This window comes from Pteropus medius, unplaced genomic scaffold (genome assembly GCF_902729225.1).
Source record: "Pteropus medius unplaced genomic scaffold, Ma_sr-lr_union100, whole genome shotgun sequence".
In the NCBI taxonomy this organism is placed as follows: domain Eukaryota; kingdom Metazoa; phylum Chordata; class Mammalia; order Chiroptera; family Pteropodidae; genus Pteropus; species Pteropus medius.
The window spans coordinates 6,607,220-6,634,248 of NW_024347791.1; the positions used below are offsets into that span (position 1 = coordinate 6,607,220).

The following is a 27,029-nucleotide window of genomic DNA, read 5'->3' on the forward strand; positions in this document are numbered from 1 at the left end:
AAAGCCATTTAACCCTTTGGTGCCTCTGTTTTCTTATTTTTCACATCGGTGGTAGAACTGCGTGATCATGGTGGGTTCTCCATCACGTCTCTCTACAAAGAGTTTACAGATGAGATGGAATGAAGAAACCTCCCATTCATCCACTAAACAGAGAGGGTTTGGATCTGTGGTGGTCTTCACCATGGCCGAGCCTGCCAATGGGGTCGGCATCTGTCTTTCTCCATTCTTTGATGCACACGAGCAGGACCCCCCACATGCCAAGGAGCACGGCCCGCCCCACCCCTACAGTCTTTTGCCAGTGAGCCATGAACAAACCATACACACAGAGAAGCATCTTTTTTCCCTTCAATTTAATTGAAGTTACTTAGAAAAATAATCAGGCTTGAATGGCTTTTCCTGGAGGAGGGTTCATGAACATTTTACGCTTTTGTTGGCAATGTGGAATTCAGCTTTCTTGAACAGTACAGTAAGATACAGGGAGAGTTTTCTACAACAAGCCCTCTACTGCATACAAATATGTAAAAAAAAAAAATCACACTCCCCAGAGATGTTAAATTATATGTCCATATGACATACTGAGCATGCTCATAAGAAAATAGTACGGGCAGCCCCTTCTGTACCTGACAAAGAGCAGCAGACTGAAATCGGCCTGCTAACGGCCAACAGTCAGCTGGTTGTAGAAGGTCCTGTCGCCTGCTCATAAGGTCCAGTTAGTTGTGATGGACATGACTGGAGGAAATGCTGGTTGTGGGAACTTAGGAGAGCAATGAGGTCAGTCCTGCTGACGTAAGGGTGGGCAAGGAAGGGATTCTTTGCACAGATCGTGGCAGCTCGATTGTGTATGTGTAGGGGAGGGCTGGGCTGAGAGAGATGAACTCTGAGCACTAGCCGCCAAGGGCAGAGTCCCTTGGCTTCTTGCCAGGTTAGAACAGGGACTCGTGCAATTCTTACCTCAGCACTGGTCCAGACCCCTCTAGCTAAGTGTGCTGGGGACTTGCTTTGGTTCTGGGGACTTTCTACTAGCAAGATTCACACCCTTGGGTCTCCATGCTTTTGCCACCAGGAGGACTGGTCCGACTGAAGTTTTTACTGCTCACCTGTGGCATTCGAGCAAGCAGGAAGGGAAAGCTCACCTGGTGGACAGGTAAGAAGGAAGGTCCCCTCTGAGACACCACAGGTCAGCGGACTGCCTTTCTTCCCAGACCAGCTGGGAGGCAGAGAGGGGGCGTCTAGAGAAGCTGCAGGAATTCAAATCTTGTGGCTAATATTCTAGAGTTTTCCAAACCAAAAGGATAAGGTAAAAAGAAATGTCCTTGTAAATACTACCCTGACTGCACTTGGTTTTGAAAACACAGCAGCATCCTTGAAAAGTGGCTCGGAGATGGGACATCTGCCTGTACTTTTCTCCGGCTAAGCATGCGATAGAAAGTGTTTTCAAAGTTTTCTTTAAAAAAACATGAACTTCTGTTTCCCAGGAACATTTTCACCCATAGACTCTTTTTAACCAAGGACACGGACTACTTTGTATATTCTGCAAAACGGTCAAATCAATTAAAAAAATTGTTTATACCATTAGAAAATAAAATATGAATAGGCAACAAAACATGAGAAGGACTCATACTGCAGAATCACACTGATGTATCATCCCCCGAGGGACAATCTTTCTCACTTGAGAGAAAACGAATGAAAGAAGACGATCTGCACACAGCGCTGAGCTCGCTCGCATAGCTGATCAAAGATGGACACGGGAATGCAAAGCCCAGGAACACCGAATTTTCATTTTAAAACCGAAAAGCACACAGTGAACAATTCCAGGCTATGGAATTGAAGAAGCGCTCGAGGGTTGAGCTCACTCTGCTTGCACTGAGCAACGTAAGGCTTGAGGAGTAGGGGGACCTCTGTGGCCTTGTGTCCCATCTGCACGCCCCCCCGGCTTCCTCCCGTCCACACCACCCAAGACTTTCCTCCACTCTGCTTAGGAGAGATGGAATCGTTGCTCGTGGTAGTATCCGAGATGAGAACCATTGCACGTAAGGAAAAGTTCAATTCGTTTGATAAAGTACCTCTGCTGCTGTAAACCAGATGGACACTGCGGTACTCTTTTATTTTTTGTTTTGTTTTTGTTTTTTGCAGGGGGGCAAGAAAAGCAGTTTTATTCCTTGAAGACCTCAGAAGTGCTAAATCAGTCTAACCAAAGTATGCTCTGCGGACCACTAGCTCTGTGACAAGACCTGCAAAATAGGGTATCCTGCTCACGGAAGTTCGGGAAATGCTACCGACTCCATAAACTCTTGGGGGTTCACAACGCATGGCACACATTCAAGGTTCTGAGAAGTCCTGCAGAAAGGAAACCGACTTAACTTTGTTTGCCAAGGACCCGTGACTGCAAAACTCTTATTTTGCACCACGCGAACTCGACGCCCCCTAGAATCTTTGTCCTGTAAAGCACATATTAAAATAGGCTGGACAACCTGTTTCACTAGCAGAAGCCCTATTTCTGAGGACGATGTCCCCTGCCTGAAAATAGGATCCACACTCCCAATTCCAGGGACAGCTGAAGACTGTCACTATACTTGGTAAAACATGTGTAATTATCTCTTCGTCAAGGGTAACGGCGCTGTGCCCTTCACGAGCGGAAAGAGCTTGGAAGAAGGTATACATTTATAAATAGCTTCGACCGCCTTCTCCAGTGCCCACCTCACTCACATTCAGTAAAATAATTTTCTCTGTGAGATGTGGCAGCTGCCGCTCATCGAGCTGTCTCTGAGCTTTACCATACAATTTTAATAGTTTCTGTGAATAAATTATTCATTTTTTTTTGTTTGTTTTAGAATACTCTTCTCCCCCCTTGGCTATATACTGCATCAAAAACAAAACAAAAAGCAAAACTTACCCATACCCCCTCCCACCCCACCCCCTATTATTAGAACTATCATTATTATTATTATATACAGTATCTGCTACCAACTCATTCACTAGCTGTAAGAGGGATGTGGCTCAAACTTCAGCCGAGGCATTGGAAATGCTGGAAATGAGAAGCGTGTGCAGGTATTAATTAGCAAAGAACAGGAAGTGGATGTTTTCAGCCTTCCAGAAGAAAGGGGGCATGGACATCATCGCAGAAGGCTGTCCTTGCTGCTCATGCATGGCAGAGTCACAAAGGTGCCGGATGGTCTCAGCCTTGGGAGGACTTGGTGGGGTGGGGGCGGGTGGTCCGCATGTGCGTGTGTGTACCAACAGTCCACTTCTCGTAACCTTCATGGGGGGTAGAAACGCCAGACCACTGCGATCCCCGAGGGTAGGGATCCTGCCACAGGATGTCACTCTTCTACATGACAAGAGGAGAAAACAACACTTCCGCATGGAGATGTGGCTGCTGGGCTGGCGAAGACAGGAGGCGGCACGGCACACAGCGGAAGTTCTCCTTCCTCAACCAAAGCAGACAGCACTAATCGCTCACAGCACTCGTCTATGCAGCGGCTAAATCTGTTCTCGGGCTTGAAGGCAGACATTACCAATAAATAGGAGTGGGCACATGATTGGAAACATTTTTGTCCTCTCTTGTGTTGGGCACTGAGCTTGGATTACTCACCAAGTTAAGTGACCTGCTCCAAGCACGTGGTTTTCAAATCTGGGCCACAGAAAAATCCAAATTTGTAGGGGTCATGGACCTTCTGCTTATGAAGAGTCCAAACCTCATGTTAAGTTTGAAATATCGGGGAGTTAAAAAAAATATTAGGGGTTTGCTAATTGCCAAGCTAGATGCTCTGTGTCCATGTAAAGCTTCTTGAGGGCTGAGACTATTGGTTTTGTTCAATGCTCTACCCACAGGGCCTAGAATAAATACTTGTCAACTATAAAGCAACAGCCACTTCGCGTTCATCACAACTGGCACTGCCAGTTAAAAATTTCCTTAAAAAAGCCTGTTCTATCAGATTACTAATTCTGGTAGGGAAAAAAAGCTACAATCAGCTCTCTTCTTGGCTTGGGGAAAAAAAAAATCACATTTCTTCAGTGCAAGGGATTTTCGGTTGATTAGAAATCGGTTTAGAATTAGGCCCTTGCAGAGGTACCTCTTTCTGTTTCTTTCCAGCAGAATTTCAAGCATGGTGGCATCAGTACACATCTCAAAGGCTGTTATCCCACAGTGACTCCATGAGTGGTGAGAAAAACATTCACACCCCCAAATGAGCTACAGCAAGCACAGAGTGAAACATAGATTTCTTCTGCGAAGACATGAGAATTTTGCTGCCACAAAAAGAAATCTATACAGAGAGCATGTTTAAATAACTATAAATAATATTAATTAGAATTTATGGAATGCACAATTCATGGAATTCACCAGAACACAAGGAAACCTTTGAGACAGTGTTGCAGGGTTCATGTCTAAAACCGAGGACACCCACCCTCTTCCCCTGCAAAATCAGCTGTCCTTCCCTACTAAGGATTTTAAATAATTCTCACTATGCTGCTTGCAGCATCATCCCCAAAGAAATATTAATTTACAAAATAACCCAATATCCATATAATTCTTTTGACAAATAAAAATCTTAAATTAAAAAGCATGATTCTCTCCCTCTCCCCACCCCCTTTATTCCAATTTCAGGTAGCTTGGCACTGAGTAATTGAACATTAAAAAATCGAGTTTGTACACTTCGTACAGCTGCGTTTGGTGCGCTGAGCTGATGTTCTGGAAGAACTCTGTGGTCATTTCATCAGTAGTTCTTGTGGACTTGGCATAGGTGGGGAACTTCAGGTAGCTGCCCACGCCTGCCAGCTGCAGGACGTAATTAGAATCCTCCTCCAGCGTCTCGTACTTGCCCACGAGGTCGTAGTGGATGAGGCACGGGTGGCAGAGCGAGTAGACGGTTTGCCAGTGTTCGTTGAAGGGCTCCTCGCGCTGGGTGTGCGGGTCGATGAGATAGGCCACAAACTCCTCGAACTTGACGTCGTCGCCTTTGCGCAGGGCCTCCTGGGTGGCGTTCTTCCGCTGGCGCTTGATGATCTTGGTGCCGTAGCGCTTGTGGAAGGAGGTGTTGTACTTCTGGGTGAACTTGTTGCGGTAGGCAGACACCAGCCTCTCGAAGGGCTCGCGGACGAACAGGAACTTCATGTAGCTTTTCAAGCGGTGGTTGATTTCTGGGATGCTGTACTGGTTCAGGGTCTTCAGGTTGGCCGAGACGTGGGCCTCGTTGGCTGGGATCTCCATGGGGTCGCTGTACTTGCCCCGCCCGGTCAGGACCATCATGAGCCGCTTCCAGTTGGTGCAGGCCACCTTGGGCACGTAGCAGTAGATGAGCTCGTGGTCCTCGTCCACCACCAGGTGCTTCAGGTCGTTGGGGGTCAGCACCCGCCGCTTGCGGCTCGTGGCGCTGTTGGCCCTGCACGTATCCGTGACCTGGTCCCGCCTCATCTGGTGCAGGACAGCGGTGTTGGAGAGCTCCAGCTGCAGAGGGGACACAAGCGGAATAAGAACTCAGTACTCCTGTGTGGGATATTTCCACTTGGCCACATCCATAGGCATGATGGCCAACGCAGGCCACCAAGGCAGCCGGCTGACAACTAAATGGCCTGAGTCTCCATTTCTAATTCCCCATCAGCTGTCTCAATTACCATTGTTCTTCGTCCCACCATCCTCCCCTTGTAGCGTAATGATCAATTCTGTAACTATCCGCCACCCTCTACTTGCCTGGCATTGTACTAGAGCAACATACGGGCAGTTTTTCTTTTCTCTGTACAACAAACTTGAACTGTCGTTGATTTATTTAACGATGTCAAGTACCTGCTATTGTGCCGGACAACGTGCGGCCAGGCACTGGGGATACAGAAATAAAAAATAGTACAGTGAAGCAATTGCCCTCATGGAACTTCCAGTCTAGCTGGGAAGAAAGAGGGAAGGGAGGCTCAGAGAGGTTAAGTTACTAGCTTAAGATCATATAGTGAGCAAGAGACAGAGCCAGTATTCGAACCGAGGTCTGCTGGGCAACCAGAGCTGCCCACTCTCCACTCTCCTCTGACGTCCAATACCCCATCTTCCTGAAGTAGGAGGAAAGCATGGAGGTCTGGCATTCGATCGATCTATCTTAAAGCGAGGGGAGCCAGTTTTTCCACGAGCCTAGCATTATGGACATCTGTTGCTTTTTTTTGCGTCCTCTGGTATCAGTGCCTTGATCTTTCTGTGGAAACCCATTCTCCATTCTCAGTTCCCGTTCCTCTCAAACTGCTGAGCTGTGAGAATGGCAGCCTGGAGCTTGGGAACAAGGTGGAGTGTCCCTGGGAAGGGAGGGGAAGATTGGGAACGAAGGATACCGAGGAAAGATGAGCAGAAAGACAGAGGGACGTATTCCCAGTGACATCATCTGAACGCCTAGCTCTATACGTTGTTGAAACCAGACCCCCAGCTCCTGGGCTTTTGTTACATGAGTTAATACATTTGCTTTAGGCAGTCGGAGTCTGGATTATATCGTTTGCAACCCAAAGAGTTGGACGTTTGCCTGTATTGTCTTTGAGCTTTTCCTCTCCGCCATATTCGTCCACTGATCCATCTATTCAAACGTGTGTGCAGACCTCATGATGTACAGGGCACTCTGCTCAGCACCACTGGGAGATACAACCTTTTCCTCAAGCTCACAGTCTAGGAGGCACCAGGCCAGAAAGCTGGCGGCCTCAACGGGGGCCAAAGGGAGGTCGTGTGTGCTGCTCTAAGTTTTAGGAGCAAAAATTCTTGTCCAAAGGCCATTTGCTCCAAGTTTGAACCAGTCCTCACAGTCCACGTAGAATAGGAAGCAAAACCACAGTGGCTTGGCGTGTTGCTGTCTTGGTGTCCAACACCCAGAGGCTCAGAGACTTTTATGAAGTGGTGACACCGTATTATTTTTGGCTTAATGCCATGCCTCCATTTACCCTCCTGAATGTGCGATGTGGCTCTTCTTTCAAATGTAGAAAAAAAATTAACATTAATTATGGTTAAAGGTATAGAGAAACCGGGCCTCCAGGGCTATGGGATCGCCACTCTGGGGCTGCGGGTGACACGGTGCCTTGGTTGCCTCCCCAACCAGTCACTCTTCTCTTTGGGTCCTGCACAGCCCAGCACCAACCTACTTTTCCAGCCTCATTCCCACTCCTCCCTCCTAAAGAAGTGAAAGGCTCCAGAGAAACCGATGCTTCACTCTTTTCCCTTTGGGCCCAAACACTCCCATTTGGGATTCTCCCCTGCCCATCTTTGCTGGTCTAAACTCAACAGTCCCTCGAGGCCCGGCGTGCTCCCCTGCCACACGAATGAAAGAATCTTTCCCTCCTCTGAACAACCATGGCACTGAGCATCCTTTAGCACACGGCTACCCAGTCTACTTCATGCTTGGTTTCCTCAAGTCTGGTGGCCACTTGTTTCACAGGGACTTAGAGCCCCAGAGCCACTGCCCACTCCAGGCCAAACTCTGTGGCAGGATTTGAGTCCTGGGAGTGCGGAGGGATCGGTGAAACCCTTCCCTCCTCCGCCCCAAACCACCTGCATAGAGCCAAGGGCCTGGGTGTGACCCGAGGAGCTGTGTTTCCAACTCTGAACCACAATCTGTATAATTCATGCTGAAATGTGCACAGGGCAACTGGAATGGGCCTAAATTAGGAACACTGGTGAGTTACCAGGGACTTGAGGAATATCCTGGTGGCTACTGGCAGGAAGTCATTACACCCTGCATTAGAGCTCTGTGACTGCCTCCCCTCACAGTCCCCACGATGACGATGACGGTAACGATGGTGATGGGGATGATGAGACAGTATGAGACACAACAGCCAGCAGGAGCCACTCCGTGCGAGGCACCTTCATAAGTTATTTGAATACATTCTCTCTCATCTGCCCAGCAATTCTCTGAACTAGATGCCATCACCAATGGAAATTTCCACGCTCCAGGGGAAGGGAGCAAACCAAGAGAGAGTGCCAGTGCTTTGAAAAGTCCATGGGTGAACACTGTCACTCTTCCCATCAAGAAGCAGAGTCTATTTCTTCAGCCCCTTGACTCCAGCTGGCTGGGACTGGCTCTGACTAGTAGAATGTGGCTGAAGCGATGATGAGCAAGTTCTGGGGTCTATTATGAGTCTCGGGTTCCCACACTTTGCTCTCCTGGCACGCCGCCAGACTTCATACCACGCCGCCGTCAGCGTTCTCCCCGCCGGATGTAAGTATCACGAAGGAAGGGCTTCGTCTTCCCATGGCTATGTCTCCAGTGCTCACACAAGTGCCAGGCACACGGCAGATGCTCAGTATTTGTCGAGCGAACGACTGAATCAGTTAATAATGTCTACACCCTAGATCCTTCAGAGGCTGCCTTGCCGACACCTTAATTTTGGACTTCTAGCCTCCAGAACTGTGAGAAAATACATTTCCATGGCTTTTTAAAAATTAGTTTCAAGTATACAGTGCATTGGTTAGACATTTATATAGTTTATGAAACGATCCCCCTGACCCCTCTATCTTCCTAAATTTCTGTTGTTTTAAACCACCAGGTCTGTGGTAATTTATTACAGCGGCCCATGGAGATGCAGACAGGAGACGAGCCTTCCGTCTATAACTTTGAGCAAGTTGATCGAAAACTTAAATGTGTCAGAGAAGAAAACATAGACGAGAATACATCATGTTTACATAGAAGAATAAGGAAAGGGTAATAGGGCCTCGGTAAGTAGAAAGGGGATGAGAGGTGACATCAGAAGACTCAGGCTTGATCTCGGGCAAAACCCTTAACTGTCTGAGCTTCCGTTCTCCTATTTGCAAAATGGGGATAGTTAACCCCTACCCGCAGGGGCGTCGAGGAAATTGAACAAGGTATGACGCAGCATTTAGAAAGTAAGGTCAAGTCTAGTTCACAATCTGGACAAAGCACGGTACACAGTAGGTAGTTAATATGTATATATTCGTCTGTGAAAGAAGAAAAAGGAAATCCTAAAAAGAATAGGAATCTCCAAGACAAATTTCACCTGCTCTGTAATTTTGTTGTTGCAGGCCGGCCGTCGGTCATGGAATTCAATTAATATTGCTTTTGAATAGAAAAACTGACTTTTGTGTTTCCTGACTTCCTAGCGGATGTATTTATCACCTGAAGAAGAGCACTCATGCCATTTAAAACAATGAGAACAACAAGAAAAACGAACCGTTCTAAAGGAAATAGAAGGGCCAGGAATGAAAAGGCGCCCATCATTTTAGCCCATTTGAACCACTAAGGACAGTTTTGAAGGTAATACATAACTAAATGAGCAGAGAAATACGGGGATCTCGCCCCCACCCCTGCCTTCCAGCTCTTTTCAGTGGGAGGCAATTATCTGACCATCTGAATCCCCAGGGAGGTGGCGTGTCAGTTAATACTGCACTCAGGACCACGAAACCATGGAAAATGGCAATGACACCACTGAATTGTTATACATCCAGTGGCAGAGACAGAAGATAACTCAGTGGGGCTTCGAAATGCGGTATTTGAGGTTTCTTTCTCTTCCATTTCCTTCTTCTCCACTGCGGCTGAGGTGGCTAATGGTGAACCTGCTGCAATGAGGCACCCACGATTCCCCTCAGGAGGACTCTGGGGTGCAGGTCAAGGGAATAAGCAGATTCTAAAACATGAGACACATCCAGACCCCTCTCAGAGTAAGAAGTTCGCCTGGGCCTCTAGTGTTGGATTTTTTTTATAAACTATTTCAACTTGTTTTTTTTTTTTTTTATTTTAACTTTTTGTTTTAAAATAATTTCAGACCAGTGTTGTTTAACTTGCTGAAAATACAATATTACTAAAATATGCACCAATATAAGACTAGGTATAGAAGCACGTGACCAAAACGAATGTTAACGCTGAAATGAACAATATTAAGCTGAGGGATGAGGTTGTTTTGCTGCTTGAATGTGCAGGCAGCTGGCTGCCGCCCTGGGCAGGCCCTTTGTGGTGTGTATGGCATTACACAAAGTCTTCATCCTGCACGAGGACTCGATTTCTCCACCACGGTTTGCTTCTAGTTACCGTAAAACCCAGAACCCTGTAACATCGCTTGACCTTTACTCGGTACAAACTCATCATTTACCTATTTTCTGACTCTGCCTATTTTTCATTAAGACAATAAAAATGGACTTACATGGTGCCATTGAGACCAGTACCGAACACATGTGCCATGCTGTCACATGGCAGGGCTAGGTGATCAGAGGTGGCCCCGATACTCTAGATATGCTTTTAACTTTTTCAATAGGTGATCACCGAAATAAAAGTACAAAATTTATACAATGCTCATATAGGGCTCCTGACCCTTGGGACTTTTATCTGTGGACCCCTGAGTTTTAGTTTAAGAAACCTGGATTAAGGGGAGCTCCAGAGGGAAGACAGAAATTCTTCACTGTTCTGCCACGATAGGGCAGGAGAGATTTCTGATGACAGTCCAGGCTCTTCCAGAAATCTGGTTAATAGCACAGATGACATGTTATAAATCTCAGGTAAACAGTGATTTCTGACCTTAAAAAAAACAGCAACACGAATCTGGCCGTGTCACTTCCACGCTAGTCCCCAGGCAGGGCTCACAGGAGCTCTGTGATAGTTAATTACCCTTCGGCAAGTCAGAGGTTCCCCGAGTATCAGTTCAGGAACTAAGCAAGGGACCCACAGCTATGGGACAACCGGAAGACGAGAGCGTGAAGAGGACTCGTTGATGAAGCAGTTTCCTTCCTTGTCACTGGAAGAGGACACCCACCTTTCCTTGCCACGTGTTATCAGTTTTATGAAGCAGGGGTTTGTTGATCTGGTCATTATCTGAGCTTTGAGATCAATTCTCTTTCTAACTTCACTCCCTTTTTCTACCCCCCGACCCTTGCCCTGTTTTTCCTTTCTCAAAGTTATTTGAAGATATCATAACGAAGGGCATACCTGCAGTGCAAAACTGAACTAAGAAAAAACAAGTATACTATGAGGGCTGTGCTTAAGAATCTCACTTGTAGAATCTTCAGGGGTCGCCTCCCCAACTGACCGAACGCCTATGATACAATTCACCCCCACCTAAAGTCCACAGAACGTTCCAGCACTTACGGAACACTTTCAGATACACCATCTCATTAAAGAACCCACTGGAACTTCTCCAGAGCCTACTAAAAGAAAGTTTATATTTAAGAGCTATCTTAAATATGTTTCTTATGGAGGGTGGGGGGTTGGGGGCTGGCTACCGCCAGGTATTAATACTTCATGTTAGTGGTTCTCAACCGTCAGCACGCATGGAAATCAGCTGTGGGGCCTGTGAAGACACAGCTGGCTGGGTCCCACCCTGAGCTTCTGGCCTGGTAGGTCAGGGATAGGGCCTGAGAATTTGCATTTCTAGCAAGTTCCCAGGTGTGCTAGATTGCTTGGGCTGCCACAACAAAATACCACATGCTGGGTGGCTTAAACAACAGAAATTTATTTCCTTATAGTTCTAGAAGTGTAGGCAGGGTTGGCATCCTCTGAGGCCTCTCTCTCTGGCTTGCGTATGTCTGCCTTCTGGCTGCCTCTTCACATGGCTGTCCCTCAGCACACATTGGTGCCTGCTGTCTCTTCCTCTTTTTATAAGGACACCAGTCTTATTCGATTAGGACCTGCCTTAATGGCCTTGATTTAATTTAGTCACCTCTTTAAAGGCCCTGTCTCCAAATACAGTTACATTCAAGGATACGGGGGGACTTCACCATTTGACTTTGGCATAAGGGGAAACAATTCGGCCCATCACACCAGGTGATGCTGGTGCTGCTGCTCCGGGGACCACACTTTGGGGACCGCAGCATTACACCAGGAGGAAATGTCTTTCCTCCATTCATAACTAGTCTTAATTATAGAACACAGACCCAGGTTCATCATCTGCTGCCAGGAGACTCCTAGATCTGCCTCCAGTTCCAGCCTCAACTCCCTTCATCTCCCTTTCATCTCTCAAAAGTATAAATTAGGTCAGAGGAAGGCTGATTCTAGGAAACCGTGAACATGGCTACAGGCTCTGGGCTGTGTCCTGTATTCTCGTTTAGATGTCTATTTTTAATTTGGACATTTTAAAAAGGCAGCTATAATTAGTTTAAGTACCAAATTTAGGGCCTGTTCGAAAAAGTCTTTAAAACTTTACTGTGTTTCATCTTAAGAAGAAGAAAAGCTGGTTTCCCTTAAATTAAAATGTCTTCTGTGGTGTTTACAATTTCTCTTAGACACAAGAAACCAAACAGAAGGAGGAGCAGCCTCCTGGAGAAAAGTGGGAACCCAGAGAAAAAGGTAAATTTGGAGGCACCGAGTGAGGGAGGCTTGGCAAAATTTGCCACTAACAACCATATTAGCTTGGGCCTGGCCTCAGTTTCTACCCGTGAAAATCCTAATACAAAATCCTTTCCGGCATCTCAGATGCATTGCCATCATCCTGCCGATTTTAAAATTAGAGGAGAGGAGAACTTGATGATCTGACTTGCTGTGAGTATGTTATGTTTCTTTCTGGTACAGAAATCCCTAAACTCTCGGGGAAAAAAAGGCTAGTCACGAGGAATCACTGAAGAAACCACACCCACAGCAAAAAGAGGCACACATTCGTACGTACTCGCTACCATTTACTGAGCACTTACATCGTTCTGGCCGCTGTTAACCCTCGCACTCCAGGAGACAGATACCGTCAGCATTGCCAACTTACAGATGAGGAAACCGAGGGTCAGGGAGAATAAGTAACTGGCTCAAGATCAAGGAGCTAGAAACTGGGGCTGGGGTTTAAATCCAGGTAGCCCGTGTTCTGAGGCCCTGCGCTGTGTAGGCCTCCCAGGGTCTACACACCCACCTGGGAGTCACCAGGTCCAGGGCAGCCACTAGAGTCCTGGGTCTCAACCCCGGCCACTCACTGGGATCACAGGGGAGCTTTATTTTTTTATTTTATTTTATTTTATTTTTTGTTAGTTTTCATGAGCTTTTATTTCAGGCATCTCAGATAAAACAAGTCCAGTAATCTTAGAAATCAAGTTATTATTTTAATTTTATTTGAAATGAGGCACCACCTATTTGGGCTTTTCTTGAGAAGCTATTTATGAAATATCACATTGTTGACATAAGAATTACAGAATTGGAAATGGATCCCTAGGCCAGGAGTCCCACCTGTGTTAAAGGCCCCAGAAGCTCCGGTCAGATCCCAGTAATAGCATGCATTGTAAAAAATCACAGCAGAGCTTTCAACACCGCTGAGGCCTGGACCCCACCTCCGAGATCTGATGTACTTGCTTTGAGTGTGGTCAGCTCCCCGGGAATTCCAAAGCTGCCCAGGTGGGGACCACTGCCTTAGAGGCTCCAGTGTCAGCAGCTATAAACTAACGCACAGACTGTGGTCTTAGGTGAGTTTTACCTCACTGGTCCTCAGATTTAAGGAAGTGGCTTTCCATTCTGCAGGGCCAAAGGTCAAAGGTCTCTACGGCCACAGCTCTCAGACCTCTTTGGGTGTGTCCATAGGGGACCACTAGGAATTTTACAACGCTTAAAATAAACTTACATGTTTAGAAAAGGAGAAAAATATTGGGCCTTTAAAGAAATAATCTGGTCTGAATCTGTTGCAAAATTTACAGGGTTTAGGAAAGAAGTGATTCTATGTTAGCTAACATTAACCTTGCCAGGAAAATTGGTTTCTTAAGAGTTCAACTTGTCACTAGGGAAACACCTGTTTGACTGCAAAGAGGGAATAAGTCGCTGCAAAAGCTTTTCCTGCATTTGCAAAGCAAAAGGAAGGATAAGGTGCAATGATGGGAAGCATTTCGAGCCCTAGAAGGTGAGGCAGGGGTGCAGGAGATGCTGATGACTGAGGGCCCAGTGCTGATCGCTGATCGGGATCAGATGACCAGGCTTTGGCTGAGCTAAGGCCCTGAGCTGCATTTTCAGCTTAGGAGCTCCGTGGGCAGAAACAAGTGAGTAGACCCTTGTTTCAAGCTTGTGGTTAAAGTACTTCTTTTGTATGCGGGGCTTAAATTTGGTGACCTGGGTTAGGGTCACACATTTCAATGCCCTCTAGGCCACTTGAAGCTGAGAGATGCTACTCATTTAAAATCTAACCATGCCGTCATGGTCTTTCAAGATGTTTCAATTTCTTAAGAGAAGCCAGACAACCAGATTCCATATGTAATCTCTACATTCTTAAATGTTAGCAACAATTAAAACAAACAAACAAACATGTTTTTTAATGGCGTGGGCCAAACCATACTTGTTTGGGCTGGGTTTGCCTGTGGGCCACCAGTCGGTGCCCTCGTCCAGGCACCTGAAGATAGAAAGGCCGGTAAGGAGGGGCCCTCTTGGAGACAGCTGTTCTGAGGGCCCACTTCCTCCAGCCCAGCTGCCCTGCTCAGTTAACGGAACCAGCAGGCAATTTCGTGGAGGGGAACGGGGTGGAACGGGCCAGACTGCCAGACGTCCAGAATGGAAGCTCACAGCCGGCAGCAGTCATTGACAGAAATCTCCAGAACTTCAGCTCTTTCCACCCAGTTTCCCGACTTCACGTTTCTTTGTAACACTCACCTTCTAACACTCATCACAATGTACGTACTTATTCCGTTTGTCTCTCCTTCCTAGAATGTAAACTCTAGAGAGGGCAGGTAGTTTTCACTTTTTTGTTCACTCTTGTATCCCCAGTGCCAGGCACATAACTAGACACTCAAAACTTTGTCGAATGAATGAATGAGTGAAGGGATGAAGGAATGCATGCATGCATGAATGACTTGGGATGGTAGGGGCTTTAAAGGCCACAAAACGGCTGATGACGCTGCCTAGGCTTCCTGGTGCCTACACGTGCAGCCGCCCCGAGGGAGCTCAGCATTAGCCCAGAGGCTGGAGGCCAAGAGAGAGGCAGCTGGGCTCTCAGCGACGGATGGAAATGGGCTCTGGGTGGCTGCGACAGCCTTTGATGAGGTGGGGAAACTGGTACTTTCCCCGCATCTGGCGAGGCCAGGAAACAGGGGGAGGGGAATCTCGAGAGAGGGACCTGGTGCCAAGGGCTGCCCTGCAGGGCTTGGTGTGGGGTGCGTGCTGCCAGGGCGCCCTTTCAGTGCGGCCAGGTGCAGCTGGACAGTCTCATTTCCATGTCGGATCAGCTGTTTGGACTTCCGGAGGCCTGCGCCGGTGCGGGTGGAGGGTGGGGGGAGCAGCGGCACAGGAATAGGGATGGGGCGGCTGCCAAGCTGGACGGGCTTCTGATGAATGGTGGCCCGGAACAGGGACAATGATGGGGAAGGGACACAGCTCCCACACTGCTTGGGAGGTTGGATTTCCTGGGAAATCGGAAATTAGAAGGCGGGCAGAATGTGCATCTGCTGACTGATGCTGACTACTGGCAGGAGGGGGCGGGCTGGTGGAGGTGGGGGGAGTGTTCCTCTGCGCAGCCTCAGACTGTTCACCCCTTTCCCCGCCAAGGCGGCCGACAGGGCCCCACCCCGATTGGCCTCCCAAAGGGTGATGCTCTTCAGAGGCAGGGTGTTAGGGCCCCCCAGCTTCTCCTGCTCTCTCCCTCCTTGGATCAACTCGCTCTGTTGGTTCTCTTTCTGATTCTCCTCGGAGACTCACCAGAACGTTCTACTACTCTTATTTTGTCCGAATCACTTGACCTCTTCGGTCTTAGTTTCCTCATCTGTAAAATGGGGGCAATAATAGTGTCTCCCTCTCTGGGTTGATTTGAGGACCCGATGAGAGCCACAAGGAAAGCACTAGCATGGTGTCTGGTACATAGTGAGCGCTCAGTAAACTGTGATTCTCATTATAAATATTACAGAGGGTTACTGCATCAGTGGCCGGCAGTAGAGTGAGTGTATTGCTCTGCCTTCCTCTGCCTAACAGCCGTTCTCAATCTTCAGAGTATGTAAGAATCACAGGGACGGTTTGGTAAAATGTGGACTCCTGAGAAATTCTGACTCAGTGGGTCTGCTTGTCCTGGGAACCTGTTCTTGACCGCTGCTGCCGAAAGATTCTCCCAGGCCACTTCCAAAGCTGATGGTTCTGCATCCCATTTTGAGAACTGCTGACCGAGCACTGTGTTTACACGTGCTCCGCAGTTAATGTCAAACACATTTGTCATCTGTGCAAAATGCCTGGCTTGTGCCGATTCAATATCTCACTGACATAGGTGACAGATAGAGGCAATTGGAAGCAACTTGGATTGGCAGCTGTTAAGCAAATTGGAGATCTAAAGGGCAACTAATATGTTCAGCAGACTATATGGTATGAATGAAATTTCAGAGTAAGTGAACTATGGATTGACAGATACCTAAAAAGGTCAATTTGTTTCTTAATCAAGTAGCACGTTTCAACAATACCCCATTTCCCTATTGTTCAAAAGGTACGCGTGAGCCATTCCCATGGGCTTTCATTCTGCATGTTGTCTGTTTCCTTCTTTCACAAGGACAGGCTGAGCCAGCTCTGCAGATGAGGCCTCAAGTCCTACTCCCACCCTTGCCTACTCCTCCTCTCCCCGCTCCACAGTCACCAACAAACCTGGGACCCCAAAGGAGCCATTTCCATCACCTCTGCCCAGGCCCCTTTGTCTCAAGCTGCTGCATCCTGATCATAATTACATTATCAAGAACAATGTGAGTTCCACTCATTTCTCTCCTCCAGGGCTGTTGGGACAGGTCCTGCATATCTCTGTGTCCCAAGTGCTAGGTACTCAGTGACCAATACTAGTAGGACTTTAAAAAGAGGGTGACTGATTAGCTTTGTGCCAGCACATTAATGCCTTTCCAATACTAAGATTTTCCTGTCTGTCTCAGTCACTTCACTGCCTTTCCCTTTTCCAAGGGTGGCCCACTTGGGAGCTTAATGGAAGGCCATGATTGGGTGCTGTGGGGACAAGTATATCTAAATTCACTAGCTGTTTACTGAGAAGTGTCATAAGAACCCGGACCCCTTCTCAGGTCACGTCTGGGGACATACATATACCCACAACAGACCATACGTGATGTCATGGACTTCGACTTGGGGCCCAGAGATGAATAAGACACCCTCAAGTTAATGACATCCAAGGTGCGAATACCCTCTGTTTGTAGGGCTTTCGAGTGATTTCACACCCCTACAGTCCTTGAAACATATCGCTTCAGAGTTGGAAAATACCTCTGTGATCACCTGATACCAGGTTCTGATTTTTCAGATGGCAAAACTGAGGCCCAGGACACAGGGATGGTTTAACATGTGTAAATTGTTGATGTGACACACCACGTGAGCAAAATAAAGAATAGAAATCCTATGATCATATCCACAGATACAGGAAAAGCCTTTGACAAGATAGAGCATCTATTTATGAGTAAAACACTTTAAAATAGATATAGAAGGAAAGTATATCAACATAATAAAGGCCCCATATGACAAACCCTCAGCTAACATTAATGATGAAAAACTAAAAACCTTTTCACTAAGATCGGGAACAAGACAAAGCTGTCTGCTATCACCACTATTATTCACTATAATAATGGAAGACTTAGCGAGTGCAATCAAGTAACAGAAAGAAATAAAAGGCATCCAAATAGGAAATGAAGAAGTCAAACTGTCGCCATTTGCAGATGACATGATTCTCCGTATGGAAAACCCTAAAGACTCTACTAAAACACTATTAGAAATAATAAACAAATAGATAAAGTTTCAGAATACAAAATCAATGTTCAAAAATTCATAGCATTCTTATATTCTAATAATGAATTGTCAAAAAAAGAAATAAAAAAAAATCCCTTTTGCAATTGCAACAAAAAGAATAAAACACCTAGAAATGAACCTAACAAAACATGTGAAAGACCTCTACCCTGAAAACTATAAGACACTATTAAAAGAAACTGAAGAAGACACAAAGAAATAGAAAGTTAATCCATGTTCCTGAATTGAAAGAATCAACAAAGTTAAAAAGACCTTATTACCTAAAGTATTATACAGATTCAATGCAATTTTCATCGAAATCTCATTTGCAGTTTTTAAAGAAATGTAACAAAAAAATCATCAGATTTGTATGGAAGCACAAAAGACTCCGAATCGCCAAAGCAATCCTGAGAAAAAAGGACAGGCAGGAGGTATCACTCTGCCTGACTTCAAATTATACTATACAGCGACAATAATCAAAACAGCATGGTATTGACAGAAAAACAGACACACAGACCAGTAGACCAGAATTGGGAGTCCAGAAGTAAACCCCTGTTTATATGGGCAAATAATTTTCAACAAAGGAGCCAAAAATATACAATGGAGAAAGGAAAGCCTCTTCAATAAACGGTGCTGGGAAAACTGGAAAGCCACTTGCAAAAGAATGAAACTAGACTGTTGTCTATCGCCACACACCAAAATTAACTTAAAATGGATTAAGGACCTGCATATAAGACCTGAAACAATAAACTGCAAAGAAGAAAACATAGGTATTAAACTCATGGACCTTGGACTTAAAGAGGATTTTATGAATTTGACCTCAAAAGAAAGAGAAGTAAAAGTAAAAATAAATGAATGGGATGATATTAAACTAAAAAGCTTCTGCACAGCAAAAGAAACTGTCAAGGCAAAGAGGCAACCATCCGAATTGGAGAATATATTTGCAAACAACGCCTCCGATAAGGGCCTAATATCCAAACTATATAAAGAACTAATACAAAAACAACAAAAAAACAATTGAATTAAAAAATGGAGAGAGGGCCTGAACAGACACTTCTCCCAAGAAGACATATAATTGGCCAACAGACATATGAGAGGATGCTCAACTTCACTAGCTTATTAGGGAAATGCTAATAAATCAAAACCACAATGAGATACTATCTCACACCAGTTAGAATGGCTATTATCAACAGGACAAGTAATAACAAGTGTTGGAGAAAATGTGGGGAAAAAGGAACCCTCAGACACTGCTGGTGGGAATGTAAATTAATACAACCACTATGGAAAACAGTATGGAGGTTCCTCAAAAAACTAAGAATTGAACTACCATATGATCCAGCAATCCCTCTTTGGATATTTACCCCAAAAGCCTGAAAACAATGATCCAAAAAGATACATGCACCCTGATGTTCGTAGCAGTATTATTCACATTGGCCAGGGCATGGAAGCAACCGAAGTGTCCTATGATAAATGATTGGATAAAGAAGCTATGGTACATATATACGATTCATTATTACTCAGCTATAAGAAGAGATGAAATACTGCCATTTGTGACAACATGGTTGGATCTTGAGATAATTATGCTAAGCGAAGTAAGTCAGAAAAAGTTGAAAACCACATGATATCACTCATATGTGGGATATAAATCTGAAAGCAACAAACAAACATGACAAACAGAGACTCATGGACATGGACAGTGGACTAGTGGTTACCAGCGGGAAGGAAGTAGAGGGGAGGAGGGAGGGGGAAGGCAGATGGGGCAAAAGGGGACAAATATGTGCTGATGAAAGGAAATCTATGTACCATAGTTCTTTCACTTAATGGCTGTGTGACTTGGGGAATGTTACTTAACCTCTCTGTGTTATCAGTTTTATCATAAAAATTGAGAAAATGTCTAGCTTCTAAAAATTACAAGGATTATAGAGATAATGTACATAAATTCCTTTAAATAGCGCTTGGGTGCTGAACCAACGATTGTGGTGAACACACAATGCAGTATACATACGACATACCGTTGAATTATACACTTGAAACTTATTGGATTTTGTTGATCGATGTCACCCCCAATAATTTTTCATAATAATAATACTTATATATATAAAAACTGAGGCCCAGGAAGTGGCAGAGCTAGGACTGGGGCCCAAGTCTTTGCCTCTTTGTTGGTGCTTCTGCACTGTATCATGAAATAAGAAATTGTCTTATTCCATCCACCCGGCAGCCCTTACTGATGGTATAGAGATAGATTCAGAGACAGAATGAGGGCTGGGCCAGCCCAAGTGCCATCTACGTGGTGCCAAAACATCTCTGTGAGGTGTGGAAAACCATCTTTGCCACCTTCTGTCAATCTAAGAGAAGTATTTTGGTGATACACATGGAGTTATGATCAGTGGCACTCTGAAACCAAACAGGAGCCAGTGATCACTTTTATTACCCAGCGTTGTGACCGTGGCACAGGACCCTGAGGCTGGCTTGATTGGGGAACTCATTAAGAGTGAAGTGAGAGCTGGGAAAAGTCTTGACAATTTTTTTTTTTTTTAAGAGCAGTGACCCTGTTTGGGCCAGGGGAAGAAAATAAATGAATGGATTTCGGGATAGGATTTTTATAGAAAATCAGTGTCTTCCTGATCCTATTAAACAAATACTGAACAAATATTGAGAACATTTTGTTTCTTACTCTGCCTAGGAAGTCTGGGATTCTGCTCAGTTGACCTGACACAGGGGTCAGAGGTCAGACGCTGGAGTCAGGCAGACACATCTAGACATGAATCGTGTCAACACCCCTGACGAGCCTCATGACCTAGGGATAATCATTTCCACCCTCCCAGCCTCAGTTTCCTCATCTGTAAAGTGGGAGTCGATAGCAGCACATAGCTTAAAGTCTGTTGTGAGGTTTAAAGGGATAAAGTCTGCAAAGAACTAAGTCTATCCCCTGGCCCACAGCTGCTCTTCATTGCACAGACAATTAATATTCAAAGTTAAAAGCTCTTTCCCAGGGAAAAAAAAGAATGTTCTTTACTTTGTAGCTGTTTCCATCAAGGAGCAGAGTGGCTTAGAACCCAGACTGTGGCCAGGCAGCCTGGGGTTAAAATCTGGCTCCATCACTTCTCTGCGGGGGACCTTGGGCGAGTTACTTAACATGGGCTTCAGTATTCTCATCTGTAAAATCGGCTTACGGCAGCGCTGACCTTCTAAAGTCCTATGTGATGGTGAAAATAGCTTCCTGTACGTTCAACACACAGGGGGTGCGCAGGTGACAGCTACGAAGGCGTCACTCAGGCCAGTGTGATAATGAAATGATGAGGAAAAACTGTATTCACCTTCCTTAAGGAGACCTCTGGCCTAAGATGCTGATTAGGAGGGAGAGTGGCTGATGTCACTTGTCCTTTCACTTCCCCTGCCTGCCTTGGGTGGAGGCCAAATAGTGGTGATTTCAGGAGTGGGAGAGAAGGCTCAGGCCTGCACGTGCCCACACTACTGGCCCGGGCTCCTGAGCGGTGTGAAAGGGCTCTGGCCTCTGGCAGGCAGGCACGCGGTCGGTTCCCTAGCCTCCGGCTGACCTCGCCTGCAACCTACGGGGCCTACTTTGCCCCTCAGTGGTATATGGATTGGTCAGCTCACCCTAGTCCCACAGCCCAGTGGGCCGCTGACCTCCCAGTCTTGGTCTCCATTTCGGGGACGAATACCTCAACCGGGCAGCCGCTCTCTATACTTAGCCTTAATCGACAACAAGGCGCTGGGGTGGGGGCGGGGGAGCAGTATGAAGCCAGATAAGGTTTGTCTTCACAGAGCGATCTCACATTCTAACGGGGGTCACAGATGAGGGAAGGAAAACATTACAACGCAGAGCGGCAGCGGACCAGTGCTGGGGGGACTGGGAAGACGCTGGCGTCAGACTTCCAGAGCCGGCACCTGCTGGCCTGGAGGCCTGGGGCTTTCCTGACCTCCTCCCGTCTCTAGTTCCCATCTGCACAGTGGGCAAGACAACAGCCCCTGCCTCGAAGGCGGTGGGAAAGATCTGATGAGATGAGTTACTCGCTCGGGCGTGTGAGTGGGAGCTCGTTATCTCGGGAGGCGGGTGTGGGGACGGAGTGAGGGCACAGGCAACGCCCTCCCTTGGTGGGGAATTATTTCCCCAAGAAAGGAGTGTTCCTGCGTGGCTGGAGAGATCAGAAGTTGTGAGCTGGGCAAAAAGAAGGCCACGTAAGCAGGGGGTGGGGTCAGGGGACAGGAAGTGAAAGGACACAGCAGAAAGAGAGAGCAGGCACCTCTGCACGGGCTGCGTGCCCAAAGGGACAGGGACAGACCGATCTGCTGAAGCTGGCTGAGCCTACGAGGCCCAGGGGAGGCTGCAGCACCCCCCACGCCAGGCCTTCCAGAAAGGAAGCTTCACAGACATAATTACACTGTGGAGCAAGGAGGGCCGCTGGGAATCTTTTTTTATACACTAAGTGGCATTCTCTGAGCCAAAGCAATGAACGGAGAGGTTCAGAAAAGCAAGTGGGGTCCGGGTCCGGGGCGGGAGGAGCCGATTTTCATGGGCGAATCTACTTCCTGTGGTGACTGAAACCTCCAGTGAAGGCCCTTCAGCTTCAGGGAGCAAGGGTACCTCGTAACAGCTGGGTACAGGCCACCGCCACCTTCCCAGGAAAAAGAGCTATGTCAGTCCCCTCCCCATGGCTCGCCTTCCCCTTCCCCTGCTCAGCAAATTCTCCAGCCTGGGCCCTGGGTACAAAACCACCTGGTGAACGAGTCCTTTTCCTCTATTTCTGTTTCTTTTGAAAACAGTCACTCGGCAGGAGTGAGGAATACTACAGAAGCTCAAGAGGAGGCAGGAATTCCTCCACTCCTGTGTCTCCTGCACTGTCTGAGGAAGGCACTGGGCAAACAGAATGATCTAGAAGAGTGTGGATTACCTGATCCTTTGTTAACTAGTCTACAACCCCAAGGCGGCCTGACAACAGAAAACTACAAATTCATCTGCAGGCACAGGTAGAAGGACAAAAACCAGGGGTTGTATTTACTGCGGTCAGTGTTTAGTGAACTGGTATATAGGGGCGCCTGCTTCTTTATTCCCATGGGGAACTCTCCATCCTTCAACGACGTTGTGGATAATGGGAACCAGAGTGACAGCAAGAGGCCTGACTGTCCAATGTGGAGTCACGATGGAGAGGATGGCCACTCCTGGCAGCTGCAGACCTACTATGCTGAGGCTATACCCAAATGTCTCTGATTCTGACAACTCTGTGAGGCGTGCGTAGACTAACGCCTCTATTTTACAGGTAAGGACACTGAGGCCCAGAACGCGAAACCCCTTTCCAAGGTCGTCGGCCTGGTTTTGCTCTTTGACCCCGCATAGCTGTCATATCGTTCACTTTGTTGAGAGTCACGGCCGCATGAAAGCGGAAGCCCAGCTTTATGGTTTGAGAATCCTATAGACTTCGAGAATTCAAAGTATATCCCGTATGGGCTTCCTCAAAGCACTCGCCACAGTCACTTGGACGTTTTTGTGCCTGGAGCGCAGCCCGCCGTCACGTGGGAAGTGTCCAGGTAACGAGACAGGAGGGCACTGGGTGTTTGCCACGGGCCAGGCGTTCTGCGAAGCACGTGACAACCTCTTTCTCAGTTAGTCCTCACAGTAACCTGAGAAATGTTATCCCCACTTTACAGATGAGTAAACCGAGGCATAGAGAGCTTAAACACAAATCTCAAGGTCCACACCTTGAAAGTGGTGGGATCCAGACTTGATCTTGGCAGTCCAATTCCAAAGCACAGATCCTTGGGCCCAAGCCAGGGACGCCGAGGCTAACCTTCAGCTATCTGCCTTTGTGACCTCAGTCACTCCCACTGGGAAAAGCACGGACCACACCAGCTGATCCACACTCCAGATCTACCTCGGAAAGGCAGGCCTGAACTCTGGGTGCATGGAAGACACTTGGGCAACGATTACTGAACTAAATTCTCAGGAAACTGATTAAATTCCCTTCCTGAAGTTGTTATGGAGTTTTAAAAATTCCCATAACTAATCGCTTAGGTAGCGTGGCCTGTAAAGATTGTCTATAAATGGTATTAAAGGGAAATCAGATTCTATTCTCAAAGATACTACTTTTGATCGTGCAAGACATAGGGCATGGCTTTTGCCTTCTTGTCTCGTGGAGCCATATTCTGTTTCTATCAAGACCCTCAAGGAGGAAAACATAAATTGAATTTTCAGGGTGTTTTACGCTGACTTCTAGCACATCCACAGTTTTACCTGGGGGAACTTAAGGGGGCCCAAAGGAACCCCTGTCTTCCATGGGCATCTGGATGGAGCTCAGAGTTGAAATGGCCTCTGTGAAGCCTCCACTTGGCCAGCTCGGGGCAGAGTGAAGCGTTCACCACACTAACGCCTCGCGTAGGTGCACAGTTGTCCCCATGGGCTGTCCCCACGGGCTTCCAGAGATGCCCTTGACGTGGGGCCCAGCCCACTGCCCACCTGATTCTCTGGGCTCTGCCACAGCTCGGCCAGCCTGGGTGCTCTTCAAACGGGCCAGAATCCAGAAGGGTGGGGCATTTTTCTGAGTTTTATAGAAACTTCTAACCAGAAACATCTGGAAATACATGGGACTAAGTTGGATGCCGCAGCATGAAGCTACAGCTCAGCCAGGCCAGGCATTGGCTGTGTGAGCTTGTGAGTCACTGGCCTCTCCCTCCCGCCTCTTCACGCCTCCCTTCCTCCCTTCCCCTCTCCTTCTTTCCGTCCTTCCCTCCCTCCCTCCCTTCCAGTGAACACAGCACTCTCACTTCATCTTGGGTGGCTGAATTTCCTGCCTTTCCACATGGAGTGCTCTTTCCCCAGACCTTTCAGAGACACAAGAATGACCATTTTGTAGGGGGGACTTTGGAGAGAAAGGAAGCATGGTCTCAGCTTCCTGTTGGTCATCACCCCGTAACAGCCCATCAGAACCTCAAAATCCAAATATCTGAAAGTGAGTTGTCACCCACCTCTTCCCCTGTCCTTGCATATGGAAATGGCACTGCTGTCTGCCCAGGTGCCCTGCCAGACCCCTGGACATGTGCTCCCCACAGCCTGGCCACTTCTCCCCATCCCGACAACCTTGGCACAAACCACATCCCCTCTAGCCTGATTGCTGCTGGGGGCGCCAAGCCTGGGACCCCTCCAGACCGGACTGTCCCTCTACACACAGCTTTGACTCCACTGTTTCTGAGTGTTAAGCCTCCGACGAGTCTCCACTGCCTTCCGCAGGAGCCCAGACGCCGGAGCTCGGTACGCAGGTGCTGCACGCCCTGGCTCCGTGTCTCGGTGTTCGGCGCAGGGCCGCCCATTGTCCACGCTGGACCACCGGGCTTCTCTCAGAAGTGCTGCACTTTCTTGCACCTAAGGGGCCTGTGCAGGCCTGAGTCTGCCGTCCCAAAGGCTCACTCTTCACATCTCCCCTGATTTGTCAGCCTCTCCCTGCCAACTCCTACGGGGTCTCCGACCTCCCTTTACACCTCATTTCCTCCAAGTCGATGACGACCGTTCCCCCAGGCTTGGCTGGATCAGGTGCCCCTTTTCCTGGTGCTCCCCCAGGGACCTGGGCTTACCTCTCCCACGGCACACGGTACCGCTGTTGTTATTGCTGTTATCGCTATTATTGTTTGTTATTGCTGTGAAGAACCTCGATCAACACAGGTTTGAACTGTGCAGGTCCATTTATATACAGATTTTTAAAAATAAATAATGTAACGTATTTTCTCTTCCTTATAATTTTATCAATAATACTTTCTTTCCTCTAGCTTATTTTATTGTAAGTATATAATACATAAAACATACAAAACACGCGGTAATTGACTAAGTCATCAAGGCCTCCAGTCAACAGGAGGCTCTCAGGAGTTAAGTTTTAAGAAGTTAGTTAGACGCAGATTTCAGACTGTGTGTGAGGTCCTCGCCTGTAAGCCCCTCACCTCCATGCTGTTCAAGGGTCAACTGTATTATTAATAGCACAGCCACTGGCTCCACCAGGAGACCTAACATTTTTTGAGTGCCATGTGCCAAGCATTGTTTTAAGTTCTTGTGTAATCACACATTCGATCCTGTAGGGGGCAGGGTGGGATGAACGGAGGCCCTCACCCTCGCCCCTGGCGGAGTAAGAAACACGGGACCAGAATATTACAATTCATCCTATCTCCACCTACGCTGGTACTCAGGACTCAGGGCAGGGAGGAATACATAGGTGCTTGGGTTCAAATCCTGCCCGCTGTTTGCTGCATGACCTAAAACAAGTCATCGTCTCTGAGCCTCAGTTTCTGAACCTGTTAAATGGGCCCGGGGTAAGAGGAAAATGAATGCTGTCCATCGGGGGCCGATATAGGGCCTGGCACCGCTGGCCCTGCGGGAGGGACTTTGCTCCTGGTCAGAGCAGACCCAGCTCAGATCCTGAGGCTAACCATCCTCTTTCTTATGGATTTTGGGGCTGGGTGTTTCTCAAGCAGTTATATATCTCCAGCTACCTTGAGATAAAAATTTTTAAATAATAAAAATAACAGAAGAAACCCCTTCCTCATTCTGCCCAAACTCACCTTCTCCTAACTTCACTTCTGAAATGCAGAGTTCCCCTCCTTGGAGCCAGTGCAGATAAGAGCCAATCGCCCTGGGTTTGAATCCTGGCTCTCCCACTTAGCTGTGGAAACTTAGGAAAATTACTTTACCTTTCTGTGCCTCAACTTCCTCATCTACAAGCAGGGACTAGCGGTAGCACAAACTTCACAGAATATGGAAAGCACTCAGGAGAATGCTTGAAACATAGCATGTGCTAAAGTGTCAGCTGTCACTACCACCCAGTGACCCTGGCTCAGGGATTCGGTCCTGCTTGGTGGGCAGGCTCAGGGGTGCAGGATGGGGCACTGAGAAACTCTCTGGTTTGGAGGCGCCGCCAGAACCAGGTAAAGGCCTTTTCTTGACATCCACAGTCCCTCAGTGTTAATTCCTTCCACCAAAGCCTTATAAACATCCCTTTTCCTCTTTCTTCTGCTCCACTGGGAAATCTTGGATCCACTTGGAGATCTGGACATCTTATATCGAGCAAAAATCAAAGTGTGGCCTCATGCCCTCCACACCGACGTGCAAGGCGTTCTCACAGACACCATCTTCTAAAGAGCATGGTGGTGGCACCGTGCCTGGGAAGGACACACGCTCTGGAGACGAGGGGCGTGGGTGTGAATCCCAGCTGTGTGACTTTGGACAAGTCACTTAACTGGCCTGGGCCTTGGTTTCCCATCTCTAATGGGGCTGGTGATACCACAGGAGTGCACAGTGAGGATTAAACGAGATGATACATGTCAAGTTCGAAGCCCAGGACTGATGCCCCCTTTGTGGACTACGTATCTGGAAATAAGTGCTTAAAGAAATACTTAAAAATACTTAATTCCAGAAAGAAAGGGGGGAGAGACAGA

General features: G+C 47.3%; 1 protein-coding gene across 3 annotated transcripts in view; it reads right to left on the bottom strand.

Moving 5' to 3' along the window:
* Positions 1 to 335: 335 nt before the first annotated feature.
* Positions 336 to 27,029, bottom strand: part of CHST11 (carbohydrate sulfotransferase 11) — a 249,962-nt gene continuing 223,268 nt past the window's right edge. For all 3 annotated transcript variants that reach the window (XM_039877907.1, XM_039877906.1, XM_039877908.1), the window contains exon 3: positions 336 to 5,446. In XM_039877907.1, the coding sequence (XP_039733841.1) occupies positions 4,592 to 5,446 (855 nt within the window). In that variant the 3' untranslated portion in view covers positions 336 to 4,591. The remainder of the gene's footprint in view (positions 5,447 to 27,029) is intronic.